Here is a 27,025-nt window from a genome sequence, read left to right as displayed (position 1 = left end):
AAAGGTAAAATTATGTTCTCCTCATGAGCATCTATGCCTCTTTTAATGCATCCCATTATTTTATTTGCCTTTGCAGCAGCTGCTTGACTCTGGCCACTAAATGTGAGTTTGTCGTCCACCCATACACCCAGGTCTTTTTCAGTGACTGTTTTGCCCAGTGTTTTACAATTAAGCACATAATTATACAATTTGAAGCGACTTTGTGGGCTTATATGACAGAAAACCACATTCAAGAAGTTTAACAACCCTTTTTATTATGTGGAAGAAATTTAACATTTCTTCACAAAAAGTTTACTTTAGACACAATTTTTTTTTTTTTTATTTACACAAGGTTAGCAGGATAAAATGGACCTCGAAATTTTTTTCTCCTGAGCATGCAGATGCCTCAGAAGTGGGGGACAACTACTGTTTGGGCACACGGCAGGGCTCGGAGCGCCATTTGAGCTTTTTTCGGTTTTGTGTTTTTCGCTCCCTTCCTTCCCAGAGCCATAATTTATTTTTCTGTCAATATGGCCACGTGAGGTTTATTTTTTGCGGGACGAGTTGTACTTTTGAACAACACCATTGGTTTCACCATGTCGTGTACTAGGAAAATGGAAACAAATTCCAAGAGCTGTGAAATTACAAAAAAAGGTGCATTCCCACACTTTGGCTTTTTTTGTTAGGTTCACTAAATGCTAAAACTGACCTGCCATTATGATTCTCCAGGTCATTACAAGTTCATAGACACCAAACATGTCTAGTTCTTTTTTATCTAAGTGGCGTAAAAATTTTCCAAGCTTTGCTACAGAAAAAAAACAAAAAACGTAATTTTCCGAGACCGGTAGCGTCTCCATTTTTCGTGATCTCGGGTTGGGTGAGGGCTTATTTTTTGCATGCCGCACTGATATTTTTATTGATAGTATTTTTGTGCAGATTAAATCTTTTGATCGCCATTATTGCATTTTAATGCAATGTCACGGCGACCAAAAAAAAACGTAATTCTGGCGTTTTGACCTTTTCTCGCTACGCCATTTAGCGATCAGATTAATCCTTTATTGATCGGGCGATTCTGAACACGGCGATACCAAATATGTGTATGTTTGATTTTATTTTTATTTTGAATGGGGCAAAAGGCGGGTGGATTTGAACTTTTTTTTTTTTTTTTTTTACTTTTGCCATGCTTCAATAGTCTCCATAGGAGGCTAGAAGCTGCCATAACCCAATCGGCTCTGCTACATAGAGGCGATGAGCAGATCGCTTCTATGTAGCTGAATTACTGACTCACTATGAGCACTGACCACTGGGTGGGGCTCACAGCAGTCCACGCACTGACAACCATAGAGGTCTCCAGGAGACCTCAGGTTGTCATGCCGACACCGGTGACCCGCAATCACGTGACGGGGGACACCGATGGGCTTATTTGCGGCCCTGCCGGAACTTTTCAACGTTTGACAGTGGCATTTAACTAGTTAATAGCCATGGGTGGATCGTGATTCCACCCGCGGCTATTGCGGGCACGTGTCAGCTGTTCAAAGCAGCTGACATGTCCTGGGAAAGATGTGGGCTAACTGGCGGAGCCCACATCAAAGGCAGGAATACAGACATTGGCATAATAATACGTCAGATGTCGGTAAGGGGTTAATGCAAAATTTCCTAGAATAATTAGCGGACATCATGTCACGTTTGGAGAGCCCCTGATGTGCCTAAATCGTGGAAACCCCCCCACATATGACACCATTTTGGAAACTAGACCTATCAGGGAACTTATGTAGATGTGTGCTGAGCACCTTGAGCCTCCCAGGTGCTTCACAGAAGTTTATGGGTATGTGCAAGACGATCAGTAATTGCTGCGGGTTGGATGCTGCGTACTTGTGCAGCTTCCAACCCGCAGCGGCCAGATGTTACAGGTGCTTGGATGGGATTTCTAGAAATCCCATGTCCACTATGCGTCCACAGATGCCCGTGGCTCACCTACGGAGACGGACATACAGCGCGCCTTTCCAGACCACAGCATGTCAGAAAGGAATTACCTCACTAGGATGTATTGAACGCAGTGAATCCGCATGGTTCATTGAACAAATGCGGATGCACCGGCGTTCAATAGACAGCAGCGCCTTGGATGCAGTGAACATGCACTGCATCCAAAGCGCTGCTACTAGGGATAATGTGCACCAGATAATGAGCAGTGAAAATAAAAAAGGAAAAAAAAAAATTTTCCTACAAAAATGTTTTTTTTTTAGGCCCAAATTTTGCATTTTCTTAAGGATAACAGGAGAAATTGCACCACACAATTTGTTGTGCAATTTCTCTGGAGTATGCAGATATCCAATATGTGGAGGAAAACTGGGCATGCAGCAGGGCTTGGAAGGGAAAGGAGCACCATTTGACTTTAAAGCAAAATTTACTGTAATAATTAGTGGACGCCATGTTGCGTTTGGAAAGTCCCTGATGTGCCTAAACAGTGGAAACCTGCAGAAGTGATACTATTTTGAAAACTAGACCCATCAGGGAACTTATCTAGATGTGTGGTGAGCACCTTGAACCCCCAGGTGCTTCACAAAAGTATATAACAGCCGTGAAAATAAACAAGCACGGGAGCACGGCGGGGCTCAGAAAGAAAGGAGTGAAGTTTGAGGGTATGTGCACATGCTGCGGATTGTAGTGCGGATTTGGCCGCGCGGATTTTGTAAAATCTGCAGGTCAAAAGACCTGCGGATTGCTCTGCGGTTTTTCATCTCCTCAATGGAGGAGATGGCAAACCGCAGCGGAATCCGCAGAAAGAATTGACATGTCAATTCTTTCTGCGGTTTCAAAACCGCGGAAAAATCTGCACTGCGGTTTTTTATTCCCATAGGGAATAATGGTACTGTACACCGCAGCAAAAACTGCTGCGGACCCGCAGCGGCCGGAACCGCAGCAGAATCCGCAGCGTGTGCACACTCCCTTAGAATGATTTTGATTGAATGGTCTGCAGGTGTTATGTCACTTTTGGAGAGCCCCTGATGTGCCTAAACAGTGGAAACCCCCCACAAGTTGCCCCATTTTGGAAAATCAATGCCTCATCTAGATGTTTGATGAGCACTTTGAACTCCCAGGTGCTTCACAGAAGTTTATAAACGTTAAGCTGAAAAAATAAAATTTTCCTCAAAAAATGTTTAGCCCTATTTTTTATTTTCACAAGAGTAACAAACGAAAGTGGAACCCAAGATTTGTTGTACAATATCTCCTGAATACACCGATACCACATATGTGGTCGAAAACTACTTTTGAGGTACAGTGCAAAGCTCAGAAGGAAAGGAGTTCAGATTTTGCTGGACTGGTTTGAGGGTGCTATGGCACATTGGCAGAGCCTATGAGGTGCTAGAACAGCAGAACCCCCATAAGTGACCCCATTTTACAAACTACGCCTCTCAATGAATTCATGGAGGCGTGCAGTGATCATATTGACACCGCAGAATTTGATACCATTGGACAGTGAAGAAAAAAGTAATTTCATTTTTACCACCAAAATGTTGTTTTAGCCCCAGATTTTAGATTTTCACACTGGGAAATGGGTAGCAATGGCACCAAAATATGTCCCACAAGTTCTTGTGAATGTATAAATACCCCATATGTGGCTGTATAATACTGCTTAGCCACATGACGAGACTTGGTAAGGACAGAGCAATTTGCATCCTGGAGCACAAGTTTTCCTAGAATAGTGTGCAGCTCAATATACAGAGTCCCTAAGTGCTCAAGTGACACTATTTTGGAAATGATACCCCTTTGGGAATTTATCTACAGGTGGAGTGAGAATTTTGACTCTATGGGTGTTTTCCAGAAACAAGCAGCAATGGATGTTGCTGAGTGAAAATTGCAAACTGCCGTTGTAATCACCAATACGTTATGCCCAGCCCATGCTTCTGTAAACATGCACCCGTAATTTAGGCGGGCTCTCATCACTACAGAAATGCCAAACATGTGGCCTCAGAAGGGAGGGGCATTTGCTGAATTTTTTTTTTTTTTTGGGGGGGGGGGGGGCCTTTTACTTATTCCAGAGCCTTTGTTCTACCAGTAGCATAGAAGCCTCCTGTGTTTCCATTGACAGATGACAAACCTGAGTGGGGACCTTTTTTGTGGATTGAGTTGAAGCTTTATTGGGAACATTTTACATAACTTTTAGGAACACATTTATCCTGTGCTCTACGATGAGCACCTACTTTGGGGTTTATATCTACGTCTCCAAATGACGTGATACAAATGGAACCCTGAAGGATCTATTCACTATAATGATGCAGCAGAGTTAACTGTTCAGCGATGTCCTTTTTTCCAGAAGTGCACAAAACTGTGGCAGACTGCGTTTTTAATTACACCCAAAAAGACGGACACCGCTGGATCATAGGCCAGACAGCATCCACAGTGCCTCCATCTGCCTCATTATAGAAAATCTTCCGCTGAGGGTTCTGTCTGAGTCATTTCAGAGACTTACATGGAAACCCCGGTGTAAATACAGGATAAACGTGCACCGAGCCTGTGATCTTTGGAATGGACAAATCAACAGCAGGTGAAGAATTGGTTTTATTTTTTACGCTGTTCCTCATGCAGCATAAAAGTGATTAGGCGACATTTGTAGCAATGCCAAATTTTCCTGTTTGGCTGCTGTCATACACTAAAAGATGCTTTATTTTTTGCAATATTTTGAGAGCTATATTTCCATATTTTACCCAACGCAGTCATGCAAGGGCTTGTTTTTTGCAGGACGAGTTGATATTTTTACTGGTACCATTTTCGGGCACATGACCTTTTTTGATCGTTTTCTATTCCAATTTTTGGGAGGCACAATGAACAAATAACAGCAATTCAGGATTTTTTTTTTTAAGCTGTTTCATGTGTGGAAAAATTGATAAGGCAGCTTTATTCTTTGGGTCAGTACGATTATAGAGGTACCCTTTTTATATTTTTTGTATGCTTTGGTGCTTTTACACAAACTTTCATAGAAAAAATTTATTTTTGCATCGATTTATTCTGAGAGCTGTAACATTTTTCATGGCGGCTTGTTTTTTGTGGGACAAAATGACGTTTTCAGCAATACCATTTTTATTTAAATTAATCTATCATGTTTTATTCCACTTTTTGTTCAGTGGTTTGACAAAGCTTTTTTTTCATGGGGTTCACTAAATGGGTTAACCAGTGGGGCAATTTCATAGATGGGTCGTTCCGGACTCAGGGATACCAAATGTGTGTACTTTTGGTGTTTATTTTTTTCCTGAAAATATTTATGGGTAAAATATATATATTTTTACATTTTTTTTTTTACTTTGTCCCACTATGGGACTTTTGGCAGTCTGATCGCTTGTATAGCATAGCAAAGCAGAAGCATTCCTATGCTTTATAAACTGTCAGCACTGTACTGAGACAAACTTGCTATACCATGTTCTGACCATGGTGTAAGCAAGTTTGCTAGCTCCGGATGTATAACGACATAGGGTCACCATGGCAACAATTCCCCTCACGATGATGTCTCGGGCTCTGCTTGCCTGATAAATACTGTGATCGATATTGATCAAAGTATTTAGGGGGTCAAAGTTCTAGGAGCGGTGCGGGCACCGCTTCTGCACTAAGTACTGAGTGTCAGCTGTCAATCAGCTGACATCCAGCGGTAATCGTGCGCACACAGCCTCTGTGCACGCAAAATCGCCATGATGTATGTATACGTCCAAGGTCGTTAAGTACCAGGCGACCTGGACATATGGATACGTCAAAGGTCGTAAAAGGGTTAAAGATGTGCAAAGATTTAGATATGAGGTAGAAAGATATCTGTGAAATATATAATTAGTACTTTGAGTGTGTAGATTACTGTACATGTATTATCTAATAAATGAACAAAAATTATGTGCAGTTCACATTGATAACCAGCAAAGGTAAAGCAGAAAGCTGTGAGCTGATATTATAAGGCTGGGAAGGTCCATGGATAATGGGCCCTTCCCAGCATAAAAATACCAGTCTCCAGACAATCCAGAATTGGAACACCCATTAGGTGCACCAATTCTGGAGCTTTTCCCAGCTGTTCCCGATTGCCACATCTCCAGGTAAATCAGGGTAATGGTAGTTGGGGGTAGATGACAGCTGTAATTTGTCAAAAATCACAGTTGGCATCAAGCCCAGAGGTTAGTAATGGAGAGGTGTCTATCAGATACCCCCATTACTAACCCAGTAATCATAATAGAAAAATAAATAAATAAATAAATAAAAACAAACCCATGCAGGTCCACCGAATCTGATGTAGTTCAGAAATGGATACCTGACAAACTTTAACTAGACAGAAAGAAATACAAAAGACAGTCCTTGTCCACCAATTTGTAAAAATGTTCCCACGAAGCTCCGATGTGGTCCACGTTCCTCGAATCAGCCTTACCAACACCAGGTCGGATTACATACAGGCCATGTACCTATGGCTCACCCCTAATCTGCAATTTCCTGTCAAAAAAACTGTTTTACAGCATCAGGTCCCTACTCTCAGGAGCAAATTGCTACAGAGTGTGTATTGTAGACTGACATCTATAATGTTTGTTTCAATTAACTTTATTAAAAGTAAAACCAAACTCTTATGTCTGTTACCACGGAAACAAAGCATTCTATGTAGAAGCCACAATCTACATTCCGTGATGTTCTAATATATTCCAGGACACTTCAGAACGTCACTAGCCAAAAACTTTACTTGTGTTCGGCCTATTTCACAGCTACTCCAAGCAAGCTCAGAAATCAGATCTACATAATGCTGCCACTGTCCCCCATGAAACCAGAGATATCTCATCAAGGAAGCACCAACACGGTACAAAGTAAACCAGTGGCAAGTAATTATGAGAATAATATGTTTCACAACATACCAAGTGCCGAGCATAGGGATCAACGAAGAGCGGAACTTCCACCATCACCCAATATCTGTATGCTGGCTCTGGCCATGACGATTGCAGGTATACCCACCATTACTATTCCTGGAGTCAGACAAGAGGATATGATGCAGGCAGCACAAGAGTTTTTGGAAAATAATCCAAATCTGAATTCACAGTAGACAAGAAGCAACCATAAACTTAATGCCAGGGAGGAGAGCAATACACCCCTGCTGATTCAAATAGATTTCTTTGACTGTATTTTCATTTTAGCTTCACAGGGATGATAGCAAACATACATTACCAGTGTGCCAATAGAACAAAGTGGCAAAGTCTGCTGTCAGCTCTTTGTTGTGGGAGGCCACAAGGACAGCCACTTTTGTTTACTGGGGAGGGCACGGATACACCATACTATAATGGAAGGGAAAATATGTGGCAATGGTCGCGCTGCTATTTGTATGGAGGACAATGGTGTAGTTATAGAAATGACAAAACACTGACTTAGCATTTCCAAATCAGGAAAAACTGGTGTGCACAGGTGCGAACTAAGAGTAGCTATCTTTATACATAATTAAGTTTACACACACTCTGCTGCACCTGCATACACCAGTTTTCTGATTTTTAAGTGTTATTTGTATGTTGGCTTGCTAACCCAAGCACTCCAGCCTCCACGTTTAGTTGCACCAGAATCCTACCTACCCAGAAATTCAGGCTTTAGCCCAAGAGAGGTGTTCACACTAGGATTCCATCAAAACGGAGATGAACTTGTTGTTGGTTGCTGGGCCAGCATAAATTGGATAAAAATGATATGTTATATATCTCCATTTTTTTCTTATTATCTGGAGCAGAAATGCTATTTGTATTTCACATTTACATGCTTTAGTACCACAGAGTGCAACTTTGCTTAGAATGTTCTAATTACCATAGTTACACCTCCTGCACATTGCTGTATTAGGACCTTCATATTATCCAGAGCCTTAAGAGAAAAAATATTAATGTTTTCACTGGAAACTGTGAGCTATATAACTTACTAGTATAATTCTATTAGACCAAGTACCCTAATCTGCCAGTAGCCGCTCTATCCCATGTGCCACCAGCTTGGCTCCCAGTGCCGCTGGACACAGGACAGTATGTCTTGTAAAGCATATGACCAAATCAGAGTAGGCAGCCGATTGCTTATTTCAATAGATAAGCCAGCCCTGTTGTCAGTATGTGACAAGAAGGGGACTGGTTTCTCCGATAAAACAAGCAGTTAATTGTTCCCACCAGCAAACACTGCTACTTCACGGTCCTGTGCCACACATGGGATTGGGAGCCAAACTGCTAGGAGCTGGAGGTAAAGGTGTTGTCTCAAGTTCCTAAAATCTGTGCTATTGCCTCCCAACTTCCTGCTTGCAAAGGGGTTGTGCATTCTTGAAAGATGACAGTTATAGCAAAACAAGCAGCAATCGGACTAATATTATTCAATGGGGAGGTGGAGATTAATTTTATTTAACTGACCGGATCTGCATATGAAAAAAATAAAATTGCAGCATGCATAAGTCTCTTTCTTATGCAAGGTCAATCTCATCCATTCAAGTCTATGAGTGTGCATAAAAAAAAAATCCCATATGGAACCATTTTTACAAATACATTGCAATTCTTTATCAGAACCTGTAAACGGCCTTGTAAATTATTACGAACTACTGCCGTAAAAAAAACAAGAAAAAAAACGCATACAGATTACAAGGGAGAAAACGAGGACAATATTTTTATATGCTCATGTGATCCTGACCTTAAAGAAATAATTTGCAACAGGTCAATTTTCCCATTAAGACACAGCACTATGGATGCAATCAGTTATTTCAGCCCATGCTGTAATCGTTAATTGCAAATGTATGGCAGAAGTACATTGGAGCCTCAATGTAATTAGTAGGCTCCATTCTAAAGCTTCACTTCTTCGTAGGGCCCAATCCATGTATCGGCCAGTTCTCTTAGAGTATTATAGCGGTGCTGAAATACCTCATCACTACATTCTGCCAATAGCGCCGTTATCTGGTTCGTCATGGTTTTAACAAGCAGGTGTTTTTCAGACACTTTTCTCCCTTGGGCCTCCATGATTTCCAGAGTTTCTGGCGATACAGGGAGCACTGGGGTGGGTCCATCAGCATGCCTCTGCCAGGCTTTGTGAAGCATATCTGAGTGTAGAGTCTCCTTACTTTCATTGAGCACTGCAAAGATGTGGCGGCAGGGAAGTTGCGTGCATTGGTAAAAGCTGCAGGTACAGGTCTTACATTTATCACCACTAATTTCATTTGGCTTTTCAAGAATCTGAACACACACTTGATCTTCGCTGGCACCTACAAGTTCAACTGATTTCTGGGCAACGTCTAGTTCATGCTCACAGAGTCTGAAGGCTGCAGGACTACAGATGTTGTTTAGGGATTCAGACATGGAAGCTACAGCTTCAGCCTCCATCCTGGGTTCCTCAAAAGACCCTTCACATATCTCATTTTTGCACTTTAATAATGCCAATTCTTCAGGACTGCAGTCTCGAGCCTCCGGCTTGCTTTTCTCTGCAGCCTCCATCCAAAATAAAACAAAACTATTCATAGTCTTTATCAAACAAGGCGATATTTTGAAGACTGCACTCAACCCGTGGCTCAACGCTTCCATCATTTCAACATACTGCAAACAATCTTTCCAGCTTCTCCAGCGGTGCAGAGCCCAGATCCGATCTATTAGAAGCCAGTCAGCTTTTATCTGTGTGAACATACTAGGATTTGAAAACTTTTGAAGAATCTTGTACATACCCTTTAAATTTCGGGATGTGGCTGAACACATTGTATTCTTCAGAGCGTTCAGTAGGATGTTCTCCGCTTTGTCTGGTAAGCAAAGCTCACAAATACGTTGCCGAATTTGAGTGTAGACAAGGGACGCGGAAGGAACCACTTCAGCTGCTGGAAATGCCTCATGGATAGCATTAAAATCTGTGAAATCGGGATCCACCAAAAATACTTGAATTGAAGTCCAATGGGGGTTCAGTTCTTTAAGAATGTGAAACATACATGCAAGTCCATTTCGGGTCTCATCAATTGGTACCGCTACATGGACCATTCTTGTCATTTCATATGGGGCACCAACACGAGGCCCATCTGCCAAAAAAGTGTAGAGAGCTCTTTGGTCAGCATTGTGGCAGCGGAGAACCAGCAGAACTTCAGGGAATTTGCTGAATACTTCATCCATCGTGCTGGTCTGCAGACTGACATAATCTAAACTGAATGTTTTGCTGACTTGACAGACAACTTTGGCTTTGGGGTCTTCACTCAGAAGCTTTTGCAAAAATTCAGGATTCATTTTTGCAGCATCACAATAAGATCCAGCTTCTAGTCCTTGAATGTACTAAAAGAAAAAAAATAAATAAATATGGTTATTAAAATATGATGAAGATGTAAAAAAGAAACCAAAATGTACTAGAATTATCTTCTGGACTGTACCAGGTCAATTCCTGCACCCATTTGTTTACAGCAGTATGCAATGTCACACCGCATGATTATAGCAGCTAACTAAAAGGTTGTCCAGCCCTAGAGTACAAGCCTGCAATCGCTCTGACTGCAGACTTGTGAATCTTCCCATGATGAGGATTCTCTGGTGCCAGCGTTGGGAGCCGGCGGTTATATGACTTCAAGTATGTGGTTTGCATACATGCTGTAAAATGACCGCCTGCTCCCGACACCAAGAAAATCCTCAGTGTGCAGTGTAAGGACTTGTACCCTAAGGCTGAACAACCCCTTTAAGGCCCATCACTGTGATTTTACTTTCATCTATGATGACATCATGTGGCACGTGATGTCATTAGGGATTGCCTACTGCCGTAAACAACAAGGACCTAAAACCAGTTGGGAGCTAGTCTGATTGCCGTATGTGGAGTTGGGAAGGAATTTTTTTCCCCAATGTGAAGCTTACTGTTTGCCACATGGGTTTTTTTTGCCTTCCTCTGGATCAACATGTAAGGGCAAGTTAGGATAAGATATGAGTTGAACTAGATGGACTTAAAGTCTTCCTTTAACCTTAATAACTAAGTTACTATGTATTCCCAATAATGAAAAATAAACACGAGCTTCCCATTCTCGCAACACTTTCCCGTTATTAAATCTATATACAAGTCATTTATTGCCATACTAATCAGGATCACAATCAGAAGGGGAGAGGACTGACTCGATTACCAGGAGAAACAGGGATTTTTGTTATAAACTCACCGTAAAATCCTTTTCTCCGAGACGCTCATTGGGGGACACAGATACTGTGGGTGTATGCTTCTACCGCTTGGAGGCTGACACTAAGTGAAAAAAAGAGGTTAGCTCCTCCTCCGCCATATACACCCTCGCCCCTATTGCGGGCGGAAATCAGTTTGGTGCCAAAAGCAGTAGGAAGACAACAAAATCAGCCTTAATACAGGTACAACATGTCCAGAAAAAAGACCACCCTTATATCACATAAATAAATGCGTATAAATTAAACAAAATAGAAGCCAACTTGGCTAATAGGGTGGGTGCTGTGTCCCCAATAAGTATCGGAGAAAAGGATTTTACGGTGAGTTTATCACAAAAATCCCTGTTTCTCCTTCGCCTCATTGAGGGACACAGATACTGTGGGACGTCCTAAAGCAGTCCCTGGGTGGGAGATTGACTCACCCATCCAAGCTACATGCACTTCTTGTCTAAAAGGTGCACCACCGCTGCTTGGAGAATCCTTCTACCAAGGCTCGCATCCGCCAAGGCCTGAGTATGGATATTATAATGTTTGGCAAATGTGTGCAGGCTGGACCAGGTTGCTGCCTTGCATACCTGTTCCATCGAAGCCTGGTGCCGAAGCGCCCGAGAGGTGCCCACTGCCTGAGTAGAGTGCGCTCTGATCCCTGCTGGAATCGGCGTGCCTTTAATGCGGTAGGACTCCTGAATAGTCAAACGAATCCATCTGGCTATGGTCGATTTCGAAGCAGCGAGTCCCTTCCTGCGCCCTTCAGGGAGCATGAACAGCGTGTCCGTCTGACGAAAGGGTGCCGTCCTCGACACGTACTTCCGGAGGGCTCTTACCAGGTCTAACGTGTGAAGAGCCTTTTCCACACGGTGCACCAATGCTGGACAAAATGAAGGCAAGACAACATCCTCATTAATGTGAAATGAGGACACGACTTTCGGCAGAAAAGGAGGGGCTGGTCTGAGCACCACCTTATCCCTATGGAAAGTGCGGAACGGAGCTCGGCAGGATAGGGCCGCCAGCTCTGAAACCCACCTGATAGAAGTGATGGCCACTAGGAACACCACCTTCCAGGAAATGTACCAGAGAGACATCCTGAAGTGGTTCAAATGGAGCTTCCTGCAGAACACTTAGGACCAGGTTAAGGTCCCAGGCATCCATAGGCGCCTTATAGGGAGGTACCAAGTGGGAGACTCCCTGGATGAAAGTCTTAACCTGCAAATTGGTAGCAATTCTGCGCTGGAACAGGATGGATAAGGCCGATATTTGTCTCTTGAGGGAACTTGGGGCCAAGCCCGAGTCTAGGCCCAAGTGGAGAAAGGCCAAGATGTTGGGAATCGAGAATCTCAGTGGAGAAACACTCCGGCCTTGTGACCAAGCAAAGAACACCTTCCAGGTGTGGTGGTAAATTCGTGCTGAAGCAGGCTCCCGGGCGCTAACCATTGTAGCGACCACCTTGCTCCCAAACCCTGCCTGGGTTAGAATCCAAGATTCAACGGCCATGCCGTCAAACACAGGGCCCCCGAGTTCGGGTGGCAAATCGGCCCTTGAGAAAGTAGATCTGGGCGCTCTGGCAGTTGCCAAGGAACGTCGGCGAGCAGCTGCATTAGATCTGCGTACCACGCTCGACGGGGCCAGTCCGGAGCCAGCAGAATCGCCGGAACCCCTTCCGTCTTGATCTTTTTGATGACTCTCGGGAGTAGTGGCAGTGGGGGAAATAGATATGGGAGGCGGAACTGGTTCCATGGCAGAACCAATGCATCCACAGCGATTGCTTGCGGGTCCCTGGCCCAAGCGACATATGTGGGCACCTTGGCGTTCACTCTGGACGCCATCAGGTCCACATCCGGAGCTCCCCACAGTTGACAAAACTGCTGGAAGACCTCGGGATGTAGAGACCACTCTCCGGACACAAGACCTGAGAAAGTCTACCGCCCAGTTTTCCACGCCCGGGATGTGGACTGCCGAAATCACCGAGTGGTTTGCTTCGGCCCACTGAAGAACGTGCCCTACCTCACGCATGGTTTTTCTGCTGCGGGTGCCCCCTTGGTGACTTGCGTAAGCCACCGCCGTGGCGTTGTCCGATTGGATTCGGACGGGGCGGCCTGCTAAGAAGTGATGAAACTGCTGCAGAGCCAGCCAAATTGCTCGTAACTCCAATAAGTTGATCGGGAAGCGTGCCTCCTGTGGCGACCACCATCCCTGTGTCATGTGGTGGCGAAACACCGCTCCCAAGCCGAGGAGACTGGCGTCGGTTGTTATCACCAACCAATGGTCTGGGGGAAGGGTTTCCCCTGGGTCAGAGAGGAACTGGTTATCCACCATCCGAGTGACTGCCTGACTTGAGAGGACAGTCGGCACCGCCGATCGAGCGTGAAAGGATTCTTGTCCCAGGCTGACGAGAGCGTGCTGCAGGGGGCGAAAATGGAACTGGGCGAACGGTATTGCTTCCATTGCTGCCACCATTCTTCCTAGAATCCTCATCCCGAAACGAATGGTATGAGGGACTGGTTGGCGAAGAGTCCTAACTCCCTGCCGGAGAGCTAGGGCTTTTTCCTGAGGGAGAATTACCAACCCTCGGCAAGTGTCGAAGACCATCCCTAAGAAGGAAATCCTCTGAGCTGGCACAAGGGATGACTTCTTCGCATTGACCAACCACCCTAAGCGGGCAAGAGGGTCTAGTGTGATGTTGACATTTTCCTCGCATGCCCGTCTTGAAGGGCCCTTGACCAATAGGTCGTCCAAGTAAGGCAAGACGACTATGCCTCGAGAATGCAATATGGCCATGACAACTGCCATAACCTTTGTGAACACACTGGGAGCCGTGGCCAACCCGAAAGGTAGCGCCACGAACTGAAAATGTCGACCGTTGATGGCGAAACGCAGGAATCTTTGATGAGGAGGAAAGATGGGAATATGCAGATATGCGTCCTGGATGTCGACCGAGGCCAAGTATTCTCCCTGCTCCATGGCCGATATGACTGAACGGAGAGACTCCATCCGGAAATGTCTGATCCTGATGAATTTGTTCAGAAGTTTGAGGTCCAAAACAGGTCTGACAGACCCGTCCTTTTTGGGAACCGCAAACAGGTTGGAATAGAAGCCCTGAGCCCTTTCGTGCTCTGGCACGGGAACAATGACCCCATTGCGCTGGAGCGATTCAATGGCTCCCAACAGAGCTCTTGCCTGGGTATCCACCCTGGGAAGACGCAAAAGAAAAACCGTTTGAGGGTTTTTGACAAACTATTTTGTAACCTGAGGCCACCAACTCCTTTACCCATGCGTCGCCTGCGACACTGAACCAGACGTGGCGAAACCAGAGTAGTCGGCCGCCCACCTTGCTGGTGTCGTCTGGTAAACGCCTCGAGTCATTTGGCTGATGATCTTTGGGATCTGGATCCCCTCGATCTGGGCTGTTGAGTACGCATTATCCCCAATGGGTTGGTTCTATATGAGACCTGCCGCTCCCTATTCTGGTTGGGGCGGCCTGAAGCGGTGGAATTGGCCGCTGTGGTCCACCCGGGGTTGCAAAAGGCCCAAAAACGTGCCTGAAAAGGGTGGCGAAAAGGTGGTTTGACCTTTAGTTGAGGGAGAAAACCGCTCTTTCCTCCTGTGGAGTCGGAGATAAGTTGATCTAACTTCTCTCCTAATAGACGGCCGCACTGATAGGGCAGGGAAGTCAAGGACTTCTTGGAAGTAGAATCGGCTCGCCATGTCCTTAACCATAGAGCTCTTCTGATAGAAATTGTGTTAGCGGCAGCAAGTGCCGAGCAATTGGCCTCATCCAAAGATGCATTGATTACGTAGTCTCCGGCCATCGCGATCTGACTCGCGATCTCCGATATCTCTGCAGGTAGCTCTTGCTCCTGCGCGACCTTGTTTAAATGATTCTGACTATGACGGGGCGACACCGCGTGGATTCTCTTCCCCCAGGTCTGCCTGGAATGAGAGCGGCCCCTGCAGGCCGAAGGCTCTAGTGAGGTGGATGTTCCCTCTAAGGCCAGCGAGCCACTGTCCCTGCCCCTATCTGGGGCCTGAAGGGACTCGATTGCCATTGTAAGCGACGCCATGGACTGTGACAGTGATAGGGCCCACTCCGGGGGGTTCAGGACTTCGGTTGCAGAGGAGGGCTCCTGGGCTCGTTCGGACTCGCAGGCTTCGCATAATCGCTTGCTCTGTGCCCGCGGACTAGCTCCGGCTAAAGCCGCGGCCTCAATTTATCCCCTGCCCGCGACAGGGGGGCGCGGACCTTCCATGGCGCCGCAAAAACTGGCACGGGCTGCTCCGCACAGTGCTCTCCATCTGCAGCCACGCTCAGCCAAGAATGGCTGGTGGCATCCGCCGGCTAAGGGCTCCAGCCCAGGATCTTCGCCGCTGGAGCCCTCCCAGGCCCTCTCCTCACTGACGATCCTCTTCTGCTTCCCAGCTCAGGTATGTGAGGGGGGCCTTGAAAAATAGGATGGTGCAGGCACCCTAGCTCGATCTAACCCCTTCAGGGGGTGAGGAGAGGGACCGTCCGCCGCCTTGCAGCACCGCAGTCTAAGCATTGGTGGAGCAGTGGGGGCCGCACGGACTAGTCTTGTGCCTCTGTACAGCCCATGGTTTCAATACCTAGGGGTGGTCAGGGCTAAGTCCGGCATCGTGTCCCAAGTTGCGGGAGAGGATACGTGGAGAGACACTCGCACGTGCTCGCCCGTTGTTGGTTTGGGGAAATCGGACCCTTTTAATAGGATCCGTTGCCCCTGTCTAATCTTCATGGAAAAAGTCTGGAGCAAAAAAACAGACGTGTGCCTCCATGGACACTAAGCAAAAAACTGATTTCCGCCCGCAATAGAGGCAAGGGTGTATACGGCGGAGGAGGAGCTAACCTCTTTTTTTCACTTAGTGTCAGCCTCCAAGCAGCAGAAGCATACACCCACAGTATCTGTGTCCCCCAACGAGGCGAAGGAGAAACAAAGCTTTAGCCCTTTAAACACTATGATTATTGCATCTATGAATATACAAAATATCCCCAACGATAATACCCCTTTAACACTGCAATCCTAATGTTTTAATAACCTCCATAGAAAAGGATAGGGAGAGCCAAAGAGGTGCATCTCCATCGTCTCTCCAGTGGTGGCCTTTTCATATAGACAAACCCCCTAGTGCACTGAGTCAAGCAAGTTGCATTAAGTTTAGTTGGATTTTTGCGACTTGTTTGTAGCAGTGTCTTAAGGGTTACAACATGACCCCATTCACATGCATTTTCACTATAGCAATGGCATTGAGAGCTATCTAGCTGCACAGCTGCCAAAGTCGCCACCTAACTCCAGCCTTAGGCCACGTTGGGTATTTGGCAAGGAAAAGTATAATAGCAACACGTGCACCACTTCTGCAGTTTTCACCCACTTCTGATTTTAATTTACTAAACATATGACCATGACCTTACACTGACAGGCATACAACACTGCTGCAGTGCAGGAATATTCTAGTGTACTAATCAAGTCATTGCAGGGTTAAGTTCTCTACTGAGACTTAAGCCCCTGTCACACACAGCGATCTCGCTAGTGAGATCGCTGCTGAGTCAAGTTTTGTGACGCAACAGCGATCTCACCAGCGAGATCGCTGTGTGTGACACTTATCAGCGACCAGCCCCCCCTGCCAGTTATCGCCGATCGTCCTGGAATGGCCTGGACATTTTTTTGATCGTTGGTCTCCCGCTGGCCAGCACGCATCGCTGCGTGTGGCAGGAGGGAGACCAGCTATCAGCGAGCTGGAGCCTGGTAACCAAGGTAAACATCGGGTTTCTAAGCGCCGCGCTTAGAAACCCGATGTGTACGTTAGATACCAGCTCGCTGGTGCAGGGAGCTGGTAACCAAGGTAAACAGTGGGTTTCTAAGCGCCGCGCGGCGCTTAGAAACCCGCTGTTTACCTTGGTTACCAGCTCCCTGCACCAGTGGGCTGGTATCTTAACGTACACTGCGGGTAACTAAGCGATGTGCGTCGCTTGTTACCCACGTGTCGCTGGTCCTGATCGCTGCTGAGGTCTGCCTGTGTGACAGCTCACCAGCAATCATGTAGCGACACACCAGTGATCCTGACAAGTTCATATCGTTGTCGGGATCGCTGGTGAGTCGCTATGTGTGACGGGTCCCTTAAGCTAAATTCACACTGTGTCCCTGCATTTAGCCTACAGTATAAGTAGGAAGCTTTGCTCAAAGTAAACTAACATTCAACTAAGCCCCCATTCAACAGGCGGACTCCATCTTCCAGGTATGCGTCTGCACACCATTCAACTGCATAGGAAAGTGCAACAGAGAAAGGAGAAGTTCTTTCCTACACAGAGGCCAGAGCAAAGGTAGACTATGCAGGAAATGTGGCTTTTTTCCTTTTTTTAGAACAGTGGGCCACTATGGTAAACTGATGCCTGGGAACCCATCCTGACTGTGGCCACCATTGGGTACATACCTCCTGACAGTGGGCACAAACTGTATGTAGCAAAAAAAAAAAATTAACCCCTTCACCACCTTGGGTTTCTCTGTTTGAGTTTCTGTTTTTTGCTTCCCTTCTTCCCAGAACCATATAGCGTACTGGAAAACGAGGGGAAAAAAAATTTAAAGTGTGGTAAAATCGCAAAAAAAAGTGCAATTCCACAATTTTTTTTTTTTTTTTAAACCAAGTTCACTAAATGAATACCAAAACTGACAAGCCACTATGATTCTCCAGGTCATTACGAGTTCACCGATACCAAACATGTCTAGGTTCTTTTTATTTAAGTGGTGAAAAAAAAATCCAAAGTTTTTTTTTTTTTTTTTGTTTTTTTTTTTACATAGAAAAAGTTGCCATTTTCCGAGACCCGTAGTGTCTCCATTGTTCTCGATCTGGGGCTGGTTGAGGACTTATTGAGGACCAATGAAAACATAATTCTGGCGTTATGATGTTTTTTCTCGTTACGCCATTTACAGATTGGGTGATTTTGAATGCGGAGATACCAAATATGTGTATTTTTTTATTGTTTTATTTTGAATGGGGGGGTGATTTGAACATTTATATTTTTAAAAACCTTTATATTTTACCTGCTTCAACAGCTGTTCTGTGTAGCAGAAATGCTCATTTGCTATGAGCGCTGACCACTGGGTGGCACTCATAGCTATCTGGTAATAACCATAGGGGTCTCTTGCAGACCCTGGGTTGTCATGCCAATTCATCAGCGACCCGCAGACTGCTTGTTAAATGCTGCTATCAGAGACTGACAGCGGCATTTAACATGTTAACAGTCACGGGCGGATCATGGTTCCACCCGCAGCTGTTAGGGGCACAGGTCAGCTGATAAAATCAAGACGTGCTAAAAAAGTTGCAGGCTCAGCTCCGGTGCCATCAGCAAACAGAGAAAGTCAACCTTAGACTTAACTATAAGTCTAAGTTGGTAAAGGGGTTAAATAATTAAAAAAAAAAAAAAAAAAATCCTAAAAAGGAACAAAAAATAAAATGAAAAAATAAAAATCCTTGACCCTTACAAAATGTTTTACTATAGCAAAAAATAAAAAGAAATAGAGAAAAACCACGTCTAGTAATGCTGCATCAGTAGAAACGTGCTAATAAACAATTATTTTGTTTTCATAATATAAATGTTGTCAAATTAACTATACAGCTAAAATAGACAAAATAAAAAAAAAAAAAAAAAAAAACACCATCACCCACCTCCCTAAAGTAAATAAAAATAAATATATTATAATATAAGGGTATGTGCCCACGATCAGGAATTACGGCGATTTTGACCATGTGTATTTATGCAGCGTCAAACCTGCAGCAGCCAGATGGGATTTCTAGAAACCCCCTAGCCACTATGCGTGCATGTGGATCACCTTCGGAAACTGACATGTGGCACGGGTTATCGAGCGCAGAATGCCAATTTCACTCGGGGAAAAATGTGTTTGGATGTGATAAATCCCTATGGTTCAGCAATCACATGAGGATTTATCTGCGTGATTAGAGTGCAGCAAAAATACAGAGTCCAAAGCACTGCTACCTCCTGATCGTGGGGACGTACCCTATTGAGTGACAAAAAAAAAAAAGTTAAACATTTATGGCTCTCCAAATACAGTGATGTAAATTATTTTTTATGTCTTCTCATTGCATAAACATAGACGGCAAGAAAAAAAATTGGGGATTCACATAAGTGTGATGTGCATTTACACATGCTGACATGGCTTTTAGAATGTAGATGAAAAAAAAAAAAAAAAATGCTGTATCAGTGAACTGTGAGCCAATAGGCCATGTTCATACAAGGTTTTTTTTAATGCAAAATAGAAGCTGCATTTTACAGTACCAGGAAAAGCTATGAGAATCAGAAATCTCATGCACACAATTGCTTTTTTCCCTAGCTGAAATGGAAAACTGCAGCTCATTTTTTTAATCTACAGCATGCCACTTTCAGTGTATTTTTTCACCCACAAAAAGCAATGAGTGCAAAAATGCAGCAAAAACTCTGCTCTCAGTTTCCTAAGTGTACGCCATAATGTCTTGGTATTGTATCATGAGCATGGATGTTAGTATTTTTTTATGTCATTTACCATTTTTTTCTAAAGCAATTTTTGTTTCTCCTGACTCCAAGCATAATTAAAATTAGTGATAATTATGACTAATTATAATTAGTGTTAGGGTACAGTCAGACGGCTGTTTAACGGTATGTGCACACGTTGCGGATTGCTGTGTGGAGTTTTCTGCGCGAAATCTGCATCTTTTGCACGTTTTTATGCGGATTTAGTGCGTTTTTTGCTTGCGTTGTTTACACCTGGGGATTCCTATAATGGAATGGGTATAAAAACGCTGCGGAATCTGCACAAAGAATTGACATGCTGCCGGAAAAATAACGCTGCGTTTCGGCGTGGATTTTTCCGCAGCATGTGCACAGCGTTTTTTTCCTCATAGAACAACATTGTACTGTAAATCACTTGCTGATCCGCAGCAAATCCGCAATGTCTGCACATACCCTTAATCACACCGAGATCGAAACATAGTACACACTGGTCAGCTGCTTTCCCAACCTGAAGGTGATAGTTGCATATATTTCTATACAGCTGTTACGCTGAGGTTGGGAGAGCTGCCGCGGCCAGTTCTTATACTGCGTTCTGATCTTGGACCAATTTTTACATCCATCTAACTCTACCCTTGGGACACGTTCCCATGTTGCGCATTTGGCGAGTTCCATTGAAAGAGAACTCACCACCTCTCGTGGCAGCATATTCCACTCATTGATCACCCTCACTGTCAAAAAGTTTTTTTCTAATATTAATCTTATAGAGACAAAAAGGCAATAAAAACACAAATAAGCAGATTCAAAAACACAGAAAGCTAATTTAGCTAATAGGTGCAGAAAATCTGCAACATCAAATACTGCAGGATATATTGACATGTTGCGTTTTTGCTGTGCTTCTTTTGGGGGGAAAACAATCAAAATAAAGCAAAAGAAAATATCCCCAAAAAGCAACAATGTAAAATAACTCCACACTATTAGTAGTGTATTTAAAAGGGTTGTCTGGAGCCAGAAGAAAATTCTGCAGTCACTCTGTATGACTGCAGACTGCCGAATTGTGACAGCAAATGAGGCCAGACAAGCCTTTTAATGATTTTGTAAAGATTTCCCCCACTGTTAGGGAGCTTTTTGGACCTCTCAGACATGAATTCATCCCATATTAACCGCTCCCCAACACCAACTGTAGATAAACGACAACACTTGCTGGACTTAGGGCAGCGCCGACGCTTTTCTACAGTCAACGGTCTCGCAGCGCTCAGCACCCTCAGCGACATCTCTGAAAAATGACATACTCGGGACCTGATTAGCTCAGGTCCCAATGATGCTAAACCTTTGTTATCTTCTAGATGCCACAATCAATAACGATCGGACTCCTCTTACCTCTCCGGCAGACCCCTGACGTGATCACGGGAGAACTGATGGTTGTCATGGCAGCTGGAGGTCACATGATTGCCTCCGAGTCTGCCAACTAACTACTACAAGCCTTTTTGACCCAGCTGATCAATAAAACTGTCACATTAGTTTACCCCTTCAATGAACACCATGAAAAAAGTAAAACACTATGCTTTTTCATTATAGCGTTGAACAAAAAGTCGAATGGTAATAAAATTGATATAGCTGAAAATGTAATTTTCTCTTGCAAAAAACAAGCTGCCATACAGTTCCATCAGTGGAAAGATAAAAGTTCTAGCTCTCACAATAAAGGGATGCAAAAAATATTTTTTTTTCTATAAAATGGTGCCTTTACACAGTAAAAACTAAGACATAAAAAAAAGATATGGGGGAAAAAAGTGCATCTTATAATCCGACAAAAAAGGTAACTATAGGATTAGTAATGGATAGGTGTCTTAACGCTTCTCCATTACCAAGCCGTGGGTTTGATGTCACCTGACAATACAAAGGTGACATCAACCCCACTTGCCACCACTACAGAGCAAGTGGGAAGAGCCGGCCAAAGCTTCAGGATTGGCGAATCTAATAAATATGCCTTTTCTGGTCAGCTGCGGGCTGCTATTTTTAGGCTGGGGGTGGTGTCTGTCAATGGCCCCTTACCAGCATGAGAATGCCAGCTGTCAGCTTTAGCAAGGCTAGTTGTCAAAAATCTGGGGAACCCCATGCTGTTTTTTTTTCAAATTATTTATTTAAATAATTAAAGGAACAGCAAGGGGACCCCTCATTTCTTGACGACTAGCCTTGCTAAAGTTGACAGCTGAGGGTTGCAGCTAACAGCTGTCAGTTTTGCATGGCTGGTTATAGGAAATAGAGGGGAACGCACGCCGAGATTTTCATTTATTTAAAAATAATTATAATTATTATGGATCACCAGCTCCTCCTCATTATGCTCCGCTCCATCGGCATCAAGGACACCGTTCTCTCCTGGTTTTCCTCCTATCTCTCTGAACGCTCCTTTACTGTATCTTTTGCTGGCTCCTCACCCCCACATCTTCCTCTTACTGTTGGGGTTCCAAGGATCGGTTCTAGGCCCCCTCCTTTTCTCTTTGTATACTGCCCCTATTGGTCAAACAATCAGTAGATTTGGTTTGCATTGTACCATCTCTATGCTGATGACACCCAATTATATGCTGCTTCTCCCGACATCACACCTGCCTTTTTTCGAAAACACCAGCGATTGTCTAAACGCTGTGTCTAACATCATGTCCTCACTATATCTGAAACTGAACCTGTCAAAGACAGAACTCCTTGTGTTTCCTCCCTCTACTAATGTACCTATACCCAACATTGCTATTTGTGTGTGTGGTTCCACTATTACTCCTCAGCAACATGCCCGCTGTCTTGGGGTCATACTTGACTCCAAGCTTTCATTCACACCCCACATCCGAACACTGTCTCACTCTTGTAATCTGCACCTCAAAAACATTTCTAGAATTCGACCTTTTCTTACTTTCGACTCCGCAAAAACGCCAATTCATTCTTGTCTGGACTATTATAACTCTCTTCTATTTGGTCTCCCTCTTACCAACAAACTCTCCCCCCTCCAATCTGTCTTGAATGCTGCAGCCAGGATCATATTCCTCGACAATCGTTATACCGATGCCTCTACCTTGTGCCAGTCATTACACTGGCTACCCATCCACTCCAGAATCCAGTACAAACTTATTACCCTCACCCATAAAGCTCTCCATGGCTCAGCGCCAACCTACATCTCCTCCCTCGTCTCAGTCTACCACCCTACTCGTGCCCTCAGTTCTGCTGATGACCTGAGGTTAGCATCCTCAATAATCAGAACCTCCCACTCTCATCTCCAAGACTATACACGTGCTGCGACAATTCTTTGGAATGCACTTCTCAGGTCAATACGATTAGACCCCAATCCCTACAATTTTAAGCGTGCCCTGAAAACGCATTTATTCAGACTGGCCTACCGCCTCAGCACATTAACCTAACTATCCCTGTGTGGCACAGTCAAAAGTTTTACCATAACCAGGTTCCGCGCATCATGTTCCCACATGCTTTATGCATCTATTAGCCCTCTGTGTCTGTACTGTTACACACTTAACATTATGGCTGATCCAAACAATGAAGGCAACTGTTACCACCTACCTTTCGTGTCTACCTTTTTTTTCCTCAGATTGTAAGCTTGTGAGCAGGGCCCTCATTCCTCTTGGTATCTATTATGATCTATGTGATTATTGTTATGCTGTAATGTCTATCGTCTGTACAAGTCCCCTCTGAAATGTAAAATGCTTTGGAATATGTCGGCGCTATAGAAATAAAATTATTATATTATTATAATTATAGCGCAAGCGACGGCTGATGAATCCTCCCATCAGCAGCTCCTGCTGTCACTGTTACTAGCGGCAGCAGGTGTAGGCTGATGGGAGTAATAGTCCCATCAGCTGCCGCCTGCTGTCATTTCGATCACTTGAATACAACTCTCATCATTCTCCCCTGCTAGCTGGCACAGCATGGGAGAATGACAAGAGCGGTCTTCAGCACCCGGAGCTGAGGAACAGCGCTTACTGTAGTGCTTCTTCCCTGGCGCCCGTCTGTGTGGTACTGATGCGGCACACTCTTGCTACACATGTGCCGGACATATTACACACAGTGTCATCTCCGGTACCGGTTTTTCCTGTTACAGGAAAAAAACGGACATGTGAAAGCGGCCTTAGTGTGTGACAGCAGCCAAACAACAAAAATAAATCTGGTATCGCTGTAATCGCACCGACCCGAAGAACTAAGTCGCCTAATCACTTATACCGCACAAGGAATGGCGTAAAAAATAAAATCAATTCTTCACCTGCTGTTGATTTTTTCATTCTACCTCCCAATGATCACAGTAAGGCTCGGCGCACATTTATCCTGCATTCTGCGCTGAGCACTTACACAGGGGTTTCTGTGTAAATCGCTGAAATACGTGATTCAGACAGAACCTCTGGCGGAAAATTCCCTATAATGAGGCAGATGGAGGAACTGTGGACACCATAGCACCTGTGATCCGGCGATGTCCGTCCTTTTAGGTGTGCGTAAAAGAGTAGTCGGACAGTTTTTTTGCACTTCTGAAAAGAAGGATAACGCTGAAAAGAGGCCAGACGGAGTCCAGAGTAGCTCTGCTGCCTCATTATAGTGAATGGATTCCTCAGGGGTTTCACCTGAATCACGTAATTCGGAGATTTAGATGAAAGTGCTCCGCATAGAGCGCTGGATAAATGTGATCCCAAGCGTTATATAAAATGTTCCCAATAAAAGCTTCAACTTCCACACAAAAAAAAAAAAAGTCCCTCAGGTCCGTCATCCGAATAGGGGGCTTCCAGGTTCCTGGTAGTATAAAAGCTCTGGAAAAGCAATCTGGCTCCTCGCCTCCCTAAATACAGCGAATTCTGCACTCCCAAATCCAAATGCCCCCCCTCCCTAATGAGTGCCACTGTGTACCTAAACCACATATAGCGTCCACATGTTTGGCATCTTTATAGTGATGAGAGCCCGCCTACTTTATGGGTGTTTATCTCCAGAACCATAAGATGGGCATGATGGAAGATTTGAAAATTTCAGTCTGCAAATTACCCATGGAGTCAAAATAGCACCTGTAGATAAATTCCAAGAAAGGTGCAATTACCAAAATAGGGTCACTTGAGGGGGGATTCTTCTCTTCTGGCATTTAGGGGCGCTGTATTTGGAGTCCGCAAACTATTCTACGATAATTTCTTCTCAAGAGTCAAATAGCGCTCCTGAGGCTCGCTGTGTGGCTAAGCAGTACTGTACAGCCACATATGGGGCATTGCCACATATGGGGCATTGCCACGGTCAGCAAAAATCGGGTGACACATTTTTGTGCCAATTTTACCCATTTCCCTGTGTGAAAATGTAAAGTCTGGGGGTAAAATTATTTTTTCCTTCACTGCCCAATGGAATAACATTCTGTGAAGCCCCTGCGAGTTCAAGGTTCTCACAACACCGCTCGATAAATACTTTGAGGGGTCTAATTTCCAAAATGGTGTCACTTGTGGGGGGTTTCTACTGTTCAGGAACATCAGGGGCTCTCCAAACGTGACATGGTGTCTGCTATCAATTCCAGCCAATTTTGCATTCAAAAAGTCAAACGGCGCTCCTTCCCTTCCGAGCGCTGCCGTGCGCCCAAACAGTGATTTACCCCCACACATTGGGATATCGGCATGCTCAGGAGAAATTGCACAACCAATTGTATGGTTAATTTTCTCCTATTACCCTTGTAAAAATGCAAAATTTGGGGCTAAACAAATATTTTTGTGGGAAAAATGTTCATTTTTTTCATTCCACGTTGCTTCTGTTCCTTGGCTATTTTCTGCCATATAGACCCCTCAAAGTGACTTAAAATGTGAGGTGGTCCCTAAGAAAAATGGTTTTGTAAATTCTGGTGTAAAAATGAGAAATCGCTGGTCAACTTTTAACCCTTAACTTCCTAACAAAAAAAAAACTGTTTCCCAAATTGTGCTGATGTAAAGTAAACATGTGGGAAATGTTATTAACTTGTGTGTGATATGGCTCTGAATGAAGTTTTAACATTTCTAAAATTTTAACCAGTTTCATAAATAAAAACAAAAGAAAATTCTAATTTTACCAATATAATGAAGTAGAAAACATTGTCATAATCAGCGGGATCCACTGAAGCGTGCCAGAGTTATTACCTCATAAAGGGACAGCGGTCAGAAGTGTAAAAATTGGCCCGGTCTGGAAGGTGAAAACGGGCTCTGGCTCGAAAGGGTTAAAAAGGGAGGGCCAGAAAAACAAGTCAATAAATGTCCCCTTTAAAAAAAAAAAAAAAAAAAAAAAAGGGGAGGGCCAGGAATTTTCCTAGACAGACAACATACCTGCTGGCTCCCAGCACCGCTGCCTCCAGTGATGACGCGCTGTGTGTGCGCACCGCACGGCCGTCACCGCACACTGGCCCGAGTGCTGGAGCACGCAGACGCGGCCCAGCGTCACAGGAGCGCCGGCGGCTCCGGAGCAACCATGGTAAATACTAGAACGCATGGGAACCTGCCCGGAATGACGTCATTTCCCTCACGTGATGTGGGCGTGTTCTGGCTGTATCAGCGCGCCATTAATCCTAGTCGAAGGCTCGGTGTCCATCTTTAGCGCTCGTTTTCTGCAGCAATGAGACGTTGCAGATGCAAAGGGGCGGAGTGTGGGGTCCTCAAAGAGTGGAAAGATTTGTGTGTGTGTGGGTGCATGCTCAACACAGTGTGCCCAAATAGCTCCACACCTCCAGGACACCCCCCCCCCTACTGGTCAGGATGGACTGAGCCAAAGGACCTGTGATGATGTCATATCATGTGATCAGTCACTTGGGTGGGAGGAGTCAGGTGGAGGCGCTGCTGCTTCTGTACCAGGTTTATGTAGTACGTCAGTACGTACCGTGTATGAGGATGTGCTGGTGAGAATATTGGCTAGGTGTGTGTGAAAGGGTAACTGACTACTATATACGCAGGCCTCTGCGCCGTCTACTGTATACGCAGGCCTCTGCGCCGTCTACTGTATACGCAGGCCTCTGCGCCGTCTACTGTATACGCAGGCCTCTGCGCCGTCTACTGTATACGCAGGCCTCTGCGCCGTCTACTGTATACGCAGGCCTCTGCGCCGTCTACTGTATACGCAGGCCTCTGCGCCGTCTACTGTATACGCAGGCCTCTGCGCCGTCTACTGTATACGCAGGCCTCTGCGCCGTCTACTGTATACGCAGGCCTCTGCGCCGTCTACTGTATACGCAGGCCTCTGCGCCGTCTACTATATACGCAGGCCTCTGCGCCGTCTACTATATACGCAGGCCTCTGCGCCGTCTACTATATACGCAGGCCTCTGCGCCGTCTACTATATACGCAGGCCTCTGCGCCGTCTACTATATACGCAGGCCTCTGCGCCGTCTACTATATACGCAGGCCTCTGCGCCGTCTACTATATACGCAGGCCTCTGCGCCGTCTACTA

The 27,025-nt window shown here is 44.9% G+C and overlaps 1 protein-coding gene across 2 annotated transcripts; it reads right to left on the bottom strand.

Annotated features, from left to right (window-relative positions):
* Window positions 1-8,310: 8,310 nt before the first annotated feature.
* Window positions 8,311-26,347, bottom strand: ZSWIM1 (zinc finger SWIM-type containing 1). 2 transcript variants are annotated; one of them, XM_073559342.1, is made up of 2 exons: window positions 25,911-26,347; window positions 8,311-10,232 (listed from the first exon to the last, which is right to left on the bottom strand). In XM_073559342.1, exon 2 carries the CDS (start codon window positions 10,185-10,187, stop codon window positions 8,775-8,777), a length of 1,413 nt encoding a protein of 470 aa, XP_073415443.1. In that variant the 5' UTR covers window positions 10,188-10,232; window positions 25,911-26,347; the 3' UTR covers window positions 8,311-8,774. The 2 variants fall into 2 exon arrangements, with proteins under 2 accessions (XP_073415443.1, XP_073415444.1); XM_073559343.1 differs by lacking the exon at window positions 25,911-26,347 and adding an exon at window positions 25,728-25,823.
* Window positions 26,348-27,025: the final 678 nt, after the last annotated feature.

This window comes from Dendrobates tinctorius, unplaced genomic scaffold, assembly GCF_039654945.1.
Source record: "Dendrobates tinctorius isolate UK_male_01 unplaced genomic scaffold, ASM3965494v1 ptg000270l, whole genome shotgun sequence".
NCBI lineage: Eukaryota > Metazoa > Chordata > Amphibia > Anura > Dendrobatidae > Dendrobates > Dendrobates tinctorius.
This window is presented reverse-complemented; position numbering and strand designations above follow the sequence as displayed.